This window comes from Amia ocellicauda, chromosome 22 (assembly GCF_036373705.1).
Source record: "Amia ocellicauda isolate fAmiCal2 chromosome 22, fAmiCal2.hap1, whole genome shotgun sequence".
Classification (NCBI taxonomy): domain Eukaryota; kingdom Metazoa; phylum Chordata; class Actinopteri; order Amiiformes; family Amiidae; genus Amia; species Amia ocellicauda.
This window is the reverse complement of record NC_089871.1, coordinates 22,300,462-22,314,064: the sequence shown is the minus strand read 5'-3', so window position 1 is coordinate 22,314,064 and position 13,603 is coordinate 22,300,462. Positions and strand designations below refer to the sequence as shown.

The 13,603-nt window shown below is 39.6% G+C and overlaps 1 protein-coding gene across 1 annotated transcript in view; it reads left to right on the top strand.

Moving 5' to 3' along the window:
- The window catches only part of kdm4b (lysine (K)-specific demethylase 4B), a 235,670-nt gene that overhangs the window by 44,353 nt on the left and 177,714 nt on the right, over nucleotides 1-13,603 (top strand). The window contains exon 5 of the mRNA XM_066695200.1: nucleotides 127-320. Within this exon, the coding sequence (XP_066551297.1) occupies nucleotides 127-320 (194 nt within the window). The remainder of the gene's footprint in view (nucleotides 1-126; nucleotides 321-13,603) is intronic.

Genomic DNA, 13,603 nt, shown 5'->3' with positions numbered 1-13,603 from the left:
GGTTAAAATTAACAGACATGCTTTATTAGACTTGTGAACTGAATTGAAACTAAATCTGCAAAACATTTGAGTGTACATGAAGGTGAAATGGCGAGAGTCCCTGATTCCTGTCATGTGTTTGTGAAGGGCATCGGGGAGTGGAACATTGGGCATCTGGACACACTGCTGGACATGGTGGAGCAGGAATGTGGCATCGTGATCGAGGGCGTCAACACCCCTTACCTGTACTTCGGCATGTGGAAGACCACGTTCGCCTGGCACACGGAGGACATGGACCTGTACAGCATCAACTACCTGCACTTCGGGGAGCCCAAGTCCTGGTGAGTTTGAGTTGCCTGACCACATTTATTTCCCTGTCCCTAGTGGCTTTAGAGGAACAGTCCTGTGTTCAGCCCTGCTCCGGTACAGTCCGGTCAGTTTTACAGCCGACCTCACATCAGCATTTACTGAAGTGTGGGAAACACATTGTTATTGATCAAGTCATTGTGCCGAATTAAGCAGACATAGAGCACTAGCCTGTGAGGTCTTAACAGGGACAATATACTGCAGAAGTGGTAGTACACTGGATACATACTGGAGGGCAAATGAAAAATAAATAAATATGACCGTTTAGATTAGCAGTTCCTAGTTGCCGGTGTCAGACAGGTCTGGACACTACAGCCAGTGGTGTGTCTGCAATATATTATGACCTTCATAGTATTGAATAGTGCTGGGAACTTTGTTTTTGTGAAAATGTAAACTCACTATGAATGAATTGTAAAACCTGTGCAATTGGTTGTAGGAAGAGCATATTGGTAAGTGAGTGTTTGCTGAATAATACTGGGAGCTCATGGTTTAGACATTCACTCATCCTTGTTTAAATTACCCAGTACATTACAAGATAATTTGTTTTGACAGTTTATATTAATATTCCCCACATCTTCATTTCAATAGAGCAAACATACACGCCTTTTTAATATATTTATGATGGGCATTTAAGTCAATGTAAAATAAATCTGTTCTTGATAGAAGCTCTAACACGAAATGCATGCTTCTGTTATTTAGACGTTCTTTTAGATATCCTGAACAGATAAAAAGTAATCAAATCTAGACACACTTGAATAATACATAATTTGAAATGCTGTATTTAGACATTTATAGCGTTTTCTACCGGCGTACAAACAAAACGTAATTTTTCTACGGTAAATGAAATGCTGAATCCACCTTCTGAGTACAGTGCAAATGTCACATCAACATTTTGGTGTTTTGGGTATTAATTCTACACACACACACACACACACACACACACACACACACATTCCATTACAACATTTAATCATCTACATTTAAATGGATTACCACAAAACTAAATCTAAATAATAGTAAAGTTCATGGCATTTAGACTTTCATAGTATCTTTCTGATTAAACATGGAGATATTAGAACCAGTGTAAATTATCCCCTGGCCAGACTAACAGTGCAGCTAACGGGTGAGTGAGAAATAAATGCTGAAATCTACTTGTGCACATGTAGAGTATTGTGTGTTCTGAGTTTCATTGTATGTTTTCTGTCAGTGGTCTGTACGGGGGGCAGAGAGATACTGTCGCACAGTGCTATATACTCGCAGTATTTTTTGAGACACCAACGCAGAACCTTTTTCCCTTTCAGCTTTGAGAGTGCTTTAAAGAAAAACCTACTTTGGTTTTCAGGTTGAATAGCAGCTTAATGGTCTAAGGTCCTGTTTTTGAACGATCATAAGCAACCTGTTTCCATCAGGATTGGGACATATAAGCATTGGTAGATTGCTCTTTGAAACCATAAACCTGCTCTAAAAAGATCTTATGTTATTCTTGACAAGTAACCATGCATTCTCAGCAACTTGTCTATAACTGTCCCATACCTTAATATTGTGCTGACCTGAAATAAACGAAATATTAGGCTACCTTAAAATCGAGATGAAATTATGTGATCACTAATCCCCAATGGTTCCTCCATCTCTGTTCTCTTTTCCTTGTATTGCTTATCAGAGAATTCTTGATTCACAGATGCATTAAAATAAGTCAGTTTCTCCTGCAGAATTTCCTTTAGGTTTTGTTAGTGAAATTGAACAAATGTGTTTTGAAATAATTTAAAAATTAAGTTTAAATGACTGCCCATGACTTCGACTCATTATACTGTAGTTTCCAAAATGTTTTTTTTGTAATTCTAGTTTCTGAACAATTTTGCAGTATAGTTCAAGGTCATTGATCTTTCCAGTTCCAATATAAAGTCAAGGATCAGACATTGGCACTCCTTGCCGAAATTGAAGGTTGTCTTATCGTTAGCCCCAAAGCCCTCCCTCTATACTCCCACTGATCATTGGTGCTGTCCTTGTGATTAAACGTAGCTCAAGTGTATGTTTTTCAGATAATGTAAACACTTCAATGATCTGATTGTAATTTTGAACAGACCTATGCACTATATTTATATATCACTTTTTCAGATTGCTCTCCTTTCCCTAGACAAGGAATAGCAGGACATTGATTAAGCTGAATCTGTGACGCACATCTTGGGGAAAAGTGGATCACTGTAACTCCGTAGAAAACTCTTTTCAGTGGGTAAACAAAAGAAAACAAAAGTCCTTCTCAACAGTCCTCATTAGTAGAGAATATATTTTTAAACCATTTTTAAGGGTCATATCTGACATTTTCATTGGACTTGGTTTGCATAATGATCTTGAGAATTGTTACCTTTATACTTGTTTTGGTTTCTGTTTTTAAAATGCTTGGACTGTAGCTCTTGTAGTTAGTGAAAAAGTAATTCATACTGATACGCTATTTATTTTGTGCATTCCTTCTCCCTTCAGATAAAAGTGTATTTTGTACAATCCCAAAAAAACTGAGAAGGAAAGAATGTTCATTGCATGTAGCAAACCTTATAGACATATAGACCTTATGTAATGTTCATGTATGGTTACCTACCTGAAACAGGCCAATTTCATCCAGGAGTTTCTTTTGGAAATTTGACCCCATCTACATAGCTGGGATATTATTCAGAAGCATTTCCCCTACTTTATGTTCTAGATGCACTCTGTTCATTTGCATTGAACTCAAAAACACAACAATGTAAGGGACACCCGTTATGCCCTCCACATAATGTATTATAAACTGTTTTATAGTTTTTTTTTTTTTTTTTAATTCTTTTAGTTGGAATAGTCATTGGTGGAACAGTTTGGCCAAGGCATTGTGTAGCTGAAATGCTTTGCATTCGTTTAGGTCTCCTTATACTTGAACTACATTGAACTACACATTACTTTTTAGAATAAGTTATTTAATAGTTCATTCATCTTATTTATATCCAAGCATGACATTATTTCAGTTTACACTACACATTCTCAAGTCTTAATCTTCTGCTTCCATGTACTGCTTGCTTTTCCAGCCTCTCACTTGTGTCTTCTAACCACAGAGAGGCACACAGGCATAGGGAGAAATGCCATAGTGTATATGTATTATACAGTTCCTTAACAAAACAAACAAAGCGTAACACGTCTTCGGGTCCTTCAGGTCCTCACCTATACTAAGATACTCTGTAAACTCTTTCTTCCCACAGCCTCCCCAATTCTTTCCTTTTTCTTTGGTCTCCCTTCTCCACTTTCCCTTTGTTCCCCATGTGCTTTTAAGTGAGTCTGACCAAGTGTCTCCAATCGTCCCATGAAGCCCAGCCCATAACAATTGATAAGAGCCTCTACCAACATGGCTGTCTTGACTAAGCCGAGATGGAGTGTACCTTCCTCAGTCCCCAGGGTCCTAGAGCCTCTAAATTCATATTTGGGAATGTACACGTCACAATATATCACACAATTGAACTGTATAATCCCCTGTAGTGTTGGCGGAAGAATGCCCTTTGCTCAAGGAATCGTGTAGCTGAAATGCTTTAATTTGAGTCTCCTTGTCTGAACAAACGCAAAAACATCAGCCATTTTGGACAATTATTTTATACAATATCATACAGGTAATACATTTAGTTATTTATTGGTTCATTCATCTTATTTACATCCAAGCATGAAACAGGATTTGTTTACAGTACAAGTTCTCAAGTGTGAATCATATATACACTCACCTAAAGGATTATTAGGAACACCATACTAATACTGTGTTTGACCCCCTTTCGCCTTCAGAACTGCCTTAATTCTACGTGGCATTGATTCAACAAGGTGCTGAAAAATGTTGGCCCATATTGATAGGATAGCATCTTGCAGTTGATGGAGATTTGTGGGATGCACATCCAGGGCACGAAGCTCCCGTTCCACCACATCCCAAAGATGCTCTATTGGGTTGAGATCTGGTGACTGTGGGGGCCAGTTTAGTACAGTGAACTCATTGTCATGTTCAAGAAACCAATTTGAAATGATTCGACCTTTGTGACATGGTGCATTATCCTGCTGGAAGTAGCCTTCAGAGGATGGGTACATGGTGGTCATAAAGGGATGGACATGGTCAGAAACAATGCTCAGGTAGGCATTTAAACGATGCCCAATTGGCACTAAGGGGCCTAAAGTGTGCCAAGAAAACATCCCCCACACCATTACACCACCACCACCAGCCTGCACAGTGGTAACAAGGCATGATGGATCCATGTTCTCATTCTGTTTACGCCAAATTCTGACTCTACCATCTGAATGTCTCAACAGAAATCGAGACTCATCAGACCAGGCAACATTTTTCCAGTCTTCAACTGTCCAATTTTGGTGAGCTTGTGCAAATTGTAGCCTCTTTTTCCTATTTGTAGTGGAGATGAGTGGTACCCGGTGGGGTCTTCTGCTGTTGTAGCCCATCCGCCTCAAGGTTGTACATGTTGTGGCTTCACAAATGCTTTGCTGCATACCTCGGTTGTAACGAGTGGTTATTTCAGTCAAAGTTGCTCTTCTATCAGCTTGAATCAGTCGGCCCATTCTCCTCTGACCTCTAGCATCAACAAGGCATTTTCGCCCACAGGACTGCCGCATACTGGATGTTTTTCCCTTTTCACACCATTCTTTGTAAACCCTAGAAATGGTTGTGCGTGAAAATCCCAGTAACTGAGCAGATTGTGAAATACTCAGACCGGCCCGTCTGGCACCAACAACCATGCCATGCTCAAAATTGCTTAAATCACCTTTCTTTCCCATTCAGACATTCAGTTTGGAGTTCAGGAGATTGTCTTGACCAGGACCACACCCCTAAATGCATTGAAGCAACTTGGCAGTTATTGTGATTGGTTGGTTAGATAATTGCATTAATGAGAAATTGAACAGGCATTCCTAATAATCCTTTAGGTGAGTGTATATTAAACTAGTTTAGAGGCAGCCCAAGTAGTTTAAAATCATTTGGATGATCTCCATGAATAATTACATAATGCCTTTATAATTAATTCAGATTATTTAGCTTTTTGTTGGGGCAATGTCTCATTCAAATGAAGCTGCATGTGAATTCAAACTACCACCTTTGGAAAATGGCAAGAAGATGTTACCGATATGTGTGTAAAAGGCGCATTTGATTTTGTATTGAATGCATGACGAGCTTCTGTTCATTCTGATAATAATGCAGTTATTCTCCATCGGCCTGTGCCTGGTCTCTATGGAAACTGGTAACCCTAGTTGAAAGGCCTAAACATTTTTTTTTATATACGCTACATAAGGAATTTCTGTTTGTCTTCATATGTATTTATATCCAGGGTGCTTGATCCCTCTAAGTTCTAAAAACAGGAATTAATAAATGATCATGACCTTTAATACCAGCAGAGGGAGATATGGTATTACAAAAGCTGCTTGGTAGTCTAATTGGAGAAAAGGAACACATATATAGATGTATTTCATATTTTACTATTGAAACTAGAATTTAAACACACATGTACAACAAAATCATTTGCACAGATGACAAGTGTATATAATTCAGTCAGAAAGAGAGCACTGGAAATAGACAGTCACTGAACCGCACTCTTAATAATTCGACTGTGCCTGTTGCCTTGCTTGTGAAATTGAGAAGTTTGAATTTTTTTGTATTATTCTTTGTTTGATACTTGAATCTCCAGGTTTGTTTTAACTTTATTCCAGTGGTAAAATTAATTAACTATTGCATAGATGCCTCTAAGCCATCAAAGGAAAGAACTAAAAGAAAATATTAGTTTTAAGATGTGAACTCCCTTTCTGATTTCAACTGAACTGCCCCAGTAAAACAGTGCGGTTAGGAAGCCTGCTTTCTGAGATATTCAGGTTTAAGGCAAGAATGTGTATTCGTTTTCAATGTAACCAAATTTAAGTTGATTCCAACAGAAGGACTTCAAACGCATAACATAACACATTGCTGACTACTTTAAGGTTGTGCATAAGACATCTATAAAATGTCAAAGTGCTACCAGTATAGCAATATCTGGCCCTAGTGCACTTGAATATATTCCTACAGAGTGTATTCGCAATCCTTTCCATTTCAATCCTGTGATTTGTTTTAAAGGAAAAGATCAAAGTCTTCTGAAAGGACAAGTAGACTTATTAATTATGTACTATAGGCCTCTACATTTTTAATGGAAGTTGCAGATTGAAATATTAATTCACATTCACAAAGCACGTAGTTTACAGTACGGATGGCCATCTTTTGTTTTAAACCGATGGGCAAAGATTTGCGTAGAACTCATTGTGAAGTCATCGAGACCCAGTATCTACAGTGCCATCCATAAGTACTGGAATTACAGTCCTTTTTATACATTGTGCCCCATCTTACAAAAAGTAATTCCTACACGGTTCATGGTTTATGGATGTATATACCCTCAAATTAAACCTGACAGTCTGCACTTTAACCTCATAGTCATGGTTTCATTGCACATCCAATGTGCTGGAGCACAGGGCCAAAACATCACGCATTGTGTGACTGTCCAAATACTGCACTGCACTGTATATGATGTCAACACCACATCCTGGTATTTTAACAGTAATTCAAAAACATTTATTTCAATTGCAGGCCCCAGTGACATCTTAATATGGCAAAAACGGTAAACTGCATGAAAATGTGCAAGTGTGTATTACATACTAACATGCTTATTTCTGTATCAGGTAGGTTGTAAAACATTGGGATTCATTTCTAGTTAGTATTGATCTGAACAATGCTTCTGTCTGCACTTGTTATCTGTGTGTACCATAGAGAGAGCCCATGTGTCATGCGGTCTCCAGGTTCCTCAGACATCAAGGGGCCTCGGTTTGTGTGAAGTGGCCTATAGGAGAGCACTAGTTTCTTCTACAATTTGAGGGAGAGGTAAGAAGGATACATACTACATACTATCTGGCCCAGAAGCACCTCTGTGCTCTGTGAGGAATGGGTCTCATGATCAGCTCTTGGGCACGGGGGAGTCTTGGCTTGTCAAAACTACTTTTTCACAGTTCTTGTTTAAATTACTTCAGGGTTAGTGTTAGTGTAAAAATGTAACTACATAAGGATCTAAATGTTTTATTTTTTATCCCAGTTAATTTCATTGACCGTGTTAAATGAACACATTCCCTCATCCCCAGTCCCACCAGTCCAAGCGCTTCCTGAGAGACGGTTATCTTGCTGACCAGTAGATGGCAGTATTTACTCAGCACATTCAGAACCACATTAAATATAGCAGGAAAAAACAACAAAATAATAAACACAAAAAACACATCTTTGACATTGCACAAATTGCCACAGCTGGACTGCAGTTGAATGAAGGCTTTAAATTACTGACTGTCTGTTTGGACAGCTAACCGCAGATAATTACATGTATCACACACCAGCCCTGCATGTTTCCACATTCCCTCCACAGCGGAAACAGCATTGCAGGCTCGTCGTTTATTATTATAAATGTTCTGCAGTGTACCTGCACACGCGTCACTTTAATCATCTTCCTTGTGCCCACAACCAGCCAGTCTATCTACATTGAACAGTAATCACTAAATGCAAATGGTGGACAACTGGAGATATTTATAAGCATGTTACATAGATTTTGTAGTTTTTATGATGTATTTACATTTTCCCTATTTCATTTTTTAAGAAAGGGTCCCACTTATATTTTTTCATAACTTATATATATGGAGTATTTGCTGTATCAAGGCTCATTGTGTTCTTGAGCAGTTATGGTGACATCACTCTCCTAGACTTACAAGAGAGCACACATCCCTTGCATTGTGAACCGATATTCAGGCATATTTGGTTACATTTTGATTTATTTCCTTAGGCTTTCACACTAGTTTGAATCTGAGCTTGGACCCTATACTCAGTTTATTTTTGCTCCTGCATTCCAGTCCCGAATTAACCTAGATCAGGTCAGACCATTGTCTTCCACACTGAATAAGTAGTGGATTAGGCCTTGTGAGACACTTGACTTCTACATTTGAGGTTTTATTAAGACAACAAACAAACACACCAAAAACACGGACAAAAGCAGCTCTCACCGACAACACCGAGGTCACAGGTGCCCAGTGAGCCACAGGAGCTGCTGTTGTGCGACACACCGAGGAAGCCCTGGCCAACTCAAACGCACCTGATCCTAGTGGCTGTCAGCCTGCTGCGGTCGCCCCCGTGGGGAGTGCGGGCCACAGGGTACGACTCGGCCCTGACTGGACAGCCTGAGCTTTTACCAGCTGAAGCCCTTGGAAGCACAACTGATTTTGTTTTTAACCTTAGCATTTTTATCAAAAATATCTGTGATCTGGCAGGAAAGAATTGCAGTGTCTTTTTGAGAGAGGTGTTCTTTAATCTCTACGATGTTCTGAAAGACATGTTTTTAGAAACTCACTTGGGGATTATCATGATTAGTTCTGTGTGTACTGTCAGCTGTAGAATCAAAAGATTATTGTTTTTATTATATAGGATTATGACTGAGGTTATTTTTTATCTATTGAGTTGATCTGTGTTTTTGTTACTAAAGATTTCTAAAGAATTATTTCTGTTTGGTCTTATCCATTTTCTTGTTTAAAAACAAAAACACTTTAACATATTCAAAATACAATCTGAATGGTGTTGGATAAGAAGCCTTTGTTTATACACTTTAGTATGACAGAGTGTATCCACAAACTCCTTTAACACTAGTGTCTGTCTGTTCCCTTGTCATGTTTGTATTACATGTGTTCCCAAGGTAAAGATTTTCAGCCAATTCATGCATAGTCTTCACACACGAGCTCCAGACCCTTATAGTCTGCAGAACTGGAAAGGAACCCAAAAGATATCCTGTTCAGCGCCCGAGAATTATGTGTCCTTTTGGCCAGGTCACAAGTCACAGGTCATTTACAGCGATCTGTGGGTACAAAATACTAACTCTTCTATATCTGCAGATTAGTATCTCTCTCTCTGCCCTTTTATGTTGTTTCTTTTTGCCTTTCTTTCTACATTTTGTTCTGCCCTCTTCCCTTGTTTTACTGCTCTTTTTTCCTTCCTCTCTTGATCTGTTTTGTTTTTCTCTCACTACTTGTACGTACGCACTGCCTCCCATTTTCTTCTCCTTTCCTTTCATCTCCATTTTTACTCTTCCCTGCACTCCTCTTCCTTGCCGTCTCAGCGCAGTCTCCTCAGCGCCTTGATCTCCCAGCAGAGCGGCGCTTCATCACTCAATATGTTGTGATTCAGAACTCATTAGAAGGAACAGCACAGTTGGTGTCCCTCATTTTATCATTTTGGCTGTTTCATTAGGCAAACCGGAACTAATCCATAAATCACTGCGAAAATCACAAAGCACTCGCAGAAAAAAAAAGAGGTGTGGGGGGGAGGATAAATGACTACAAATTAACAGACATTGTCCCTTTCCAAAACAAATTGTAAATAGAAATCAATTTCGCAATCCGAGGGGCCTGCCTCTTAACAACTTCTTCCACTTTAGTGTAGCAGGCGGATTCAGGCAAAATGTGTGGAAAAGCCAGTGTGCGTGATGGATGGGTTCTGCAGGTGCACTTACACCTTTAAACACAGCCTAATATCTAATGTATTCCTTCTTATATGTATTAAGTCTTTCCAAACGCAGACCGTGCACTAGTTTCTGGTTTTAGCTCCAATGACAGCATGTCACTTGGCAGTAACCCCCACTTCTGAATTTTAAGCGTTAGTCGACATGAACTCCATCTAAATGGGATTTTACATCCATACGTAGCTAAGGCACCTTTTATAATATGACTATGCGTTTCATCAAAGAAAGGAAATGGCAAACAACAATGTTTGTCAGGGGTTGATTTACAGTCTGTTATAGGCAGCATGGATGAAGCTCAAAAAGGGATATCTTCAAAACCTAACCTTTGTAGGAGGAGTATATTTTGAGTAAAATAAATGTCAGTCCTCCCCAACAGTGTGCTTCGAATTCCTTCTCTTGGAACGGCTTTCTCCAGCAGACACTGGAGCTGGCGTCCTCTCTCTCTCTCTCAGCGCCTGTTCTCACAGCAGACCCTTGCCTGTGAGAGCTCCTGAACAATGGGACCGAGAGCACTAAGATCATCAGCGGCACTGTTTAACCTTCACATCCTCTGCCATCTGTCTGTGTCAGTCTGTCTCTGTTTGTCTGACTAAGAAAATATCACTTGGACCTTTTGAAAGAGAGAATTGTTTGTGTCTAGCTGCTCTCCTGCTAACATGCTCGGACTTCTTGTGCTTAGATGTTCAGCTTTAAATCCGTGTCCGTGCACATCATTATATTTACTGTTCAAATTCTTGCTTTTGAATGCGATAAACTAAACTGCACACAGCATTGATACTAATGAAGCAACTTACTTTATTGTATTTGTATACTGCTTATTAGACATTTTGGCCTAATAATACAATACAATACAATAATAAGGCTACAACAGAAAATTGAATTACTTGTACACTATTTTTCAGTTTAAATACTGTGAAGTGGTATTTCCCCCCTTTGGGTTTCTCTGGCAATAGAAGTCGTTAGAAAGCAGACATGCTCTCCGATTCCTCTGCTACCATGCATATTGTCACCATGGATACCTTAACCCTTATTTACCTTGGTACAGTGTAGACTGACTTAAGATATTCACTACACCTAACTATACTTCTTCTGGAACTGTTTATGGGGTATAATTAGTGTTAAATTTGGCTGATTTTGTGGGGCATCCAGTTAAAGTCCTCTGCAGTAGTGCTAGTAGGAGTGCGTATTATATAAATACCATCAGGCCATATCGATCCACTGCTGGATGCAGGCCTCCCCAGCATGTTTCCACTGCCCTTTTCCATGTCACGCCTGCAAATGTATTATTTATTATTTCATCTTCCCATCGTTTGGTCGTCTTCTAGATCTTTTTTCATCTCGTGGGATACATTTGATAGCTTCCTTTGTTCATCTTTGATTGGTCCTTCTTGCAGTGTGTCCGGCCCTTTCATAATTTCACTAATTCTCAATGTAATGTTTTTGTTTGTTCCTGGATGGATTAATTTTGTTTACTGTTTCTTCTTGTTATTCTTAAGGCAAATGGGTAGATTTCCTTCAACCGTGTGCTGTTTCTTCCGAATGCACTCCATCCCATTTTCACTCTTCTTTTGATTTGTTCCTTAATACACCGATCAGCCATTACATTATGACCACCTGCCTAATATTGTGTAGGTCCACCTTTTGATGCCAAAACAGCCCTGACCCGTCGAGGCATGGACTCCACTAAACCTCTGAAGGTGTGCTGTGGTATCTGGCACCAAGACATTAGCAGCATGGATTGGACTTGTTTGTCCAGCACATCCCACAGATGCTCGATTGGATTAAGATCTGGGGAATTTGGAAGTCAACACCTTGAACTCGTGATCATCAGACCAGGCCACCTTCTTCCATAGCTCTGTGGTCCAGTTCTGATGCTCACGCGCTTTTGGCAGTGCACAGGGGTCAGCATGGGCACCCTGACTGGTCTGCGGCTACGCAGCCCCATACGCAAACAAACTGTGATGCACTGTGTGTTCTGACACCTTTCTATCAGAACCAGTATTAACTTTTTCAGCAATTGGAGCTACAGTAGCTCGTCTGTTGGATCGGACCACACGGGACAGCCTTCGCTTCCCACGTGCATCAATGAGCCTTGGCCGCCCATGACCCTGTCGCCGGTTCACCGCTTTTCCTTCCTTGGACCTTTGATAGGTACTGACCACTGCAGACCGGGAACACCCCACAAGAGCTGCAGTTTTGGAGATGCTCTGACCCAGTCGTCTAACCATCACAATTTGGCCCTTGTCAGGGTCGCTCAGATCCTTACGCTTGCCCATTTTTCCTGCTTCTAATACATCAACTCTGAGGACAAAATGTTCACTTGCAGCCTAATATATCCCACCCACTGACATAATCAGTGTTATTCACTTCACCTGTTAGTGGTCATAATGTTATGGCTGATTGGTGTATTTCTGTCTGTGCCGATTTGTTGTCCAAGGTAGACTTTTGATTTCTTAAAGTATCAACTGATCTACTTATGATCTCTTAGATTTAACAAAGCAATTAAACATGACTTTAAGTTAATGTTAAGTTCTGTTTTCTTGCTGGCATCTGAGAGGTCTTGAATTAGTCCCTGATCCGTAATTGTCTCATTAATCCAAAAGCAATCATTCTTCTCACCGTTTTTCATTCACTCTCCACGACAGGAAGTGGATCGCTTGCCTGTTTTACAAGGAGGGGAGCTCGTCCTTGCCTCAGTGAATCACCCCGCCTGGGTCCGGTAGTGTCAGAGCCTAGCGCGTCTCTCACTGCACACGGCACTGCGTCACAGTACAGTTTTTGGAGTAGCTTACTTTGAAAAGTTATTCCATTACAAAATACTTGTTACTTTAATTCATTATTCAGCTGAGTTTTTAATTTATTTTTTTGTTTCCTATTAATGAGTCTTGGATTAATCAGAGTATGATGTTTTTCACTATGAGGAACAATTGTGAAACTAACTTTGGGAAATCACATGCACACACACCATTTGTCCTTAATAGATCTTTCATTTTACACTCATTTACCTTTTTTGGATTTTATTGTGAACTTGTTTGGATATTTGTGCTCATCTGCCATTTTGTTTATTATTAATCTTTTTAATTCAGTTAACATTTCAGTACTCTTAACAATAAAGTGATGCCTCCAGATGGTGTACAGAAGCATATTGCTTCCACATAGGAAAAAAAAAAAAATGAAGACACTCCAGTGAGAAGAAAACAGTCAGGGTGATGGTGAAGGGAGAATAAACGCATCTCTCTAGAATCCACTGGTGATGCACTTATGTATTGGACAGTATTAACTCCTCATCACCAGCCATACTAATAATACAGTTAACTGCTTTCAGTCATTTAATTTGCTGTAGGTTAATGTTTCATTATGTAATATGTCTTTCTAAGACAAAGTTAGAAAGAGAGCAAGGCTAAAGATAACAGATTGTTTTAGGGAAAATGTGGAATAAAATCAGAACATTTCCCACTGTAGGCTACATTAAATGCATTCCTGCTAATTTCCTGCCTTCTTGCGAATAATATATTATTGAGGAAAATCCTGACTTACTAATAGCGGACATTGATTCATTTTAATGGGAATTAAAGTGTCATCACTGTCGCCGAAGCGAACAGGAGCGGGGGGGAGGGGGGGGGCAGAACAAGAGCAAGGGCACTTGTGTTTTAAGAACATTTTTTTTTTTTTTTTTTGCATTCATGCATTCGTTTGACCAG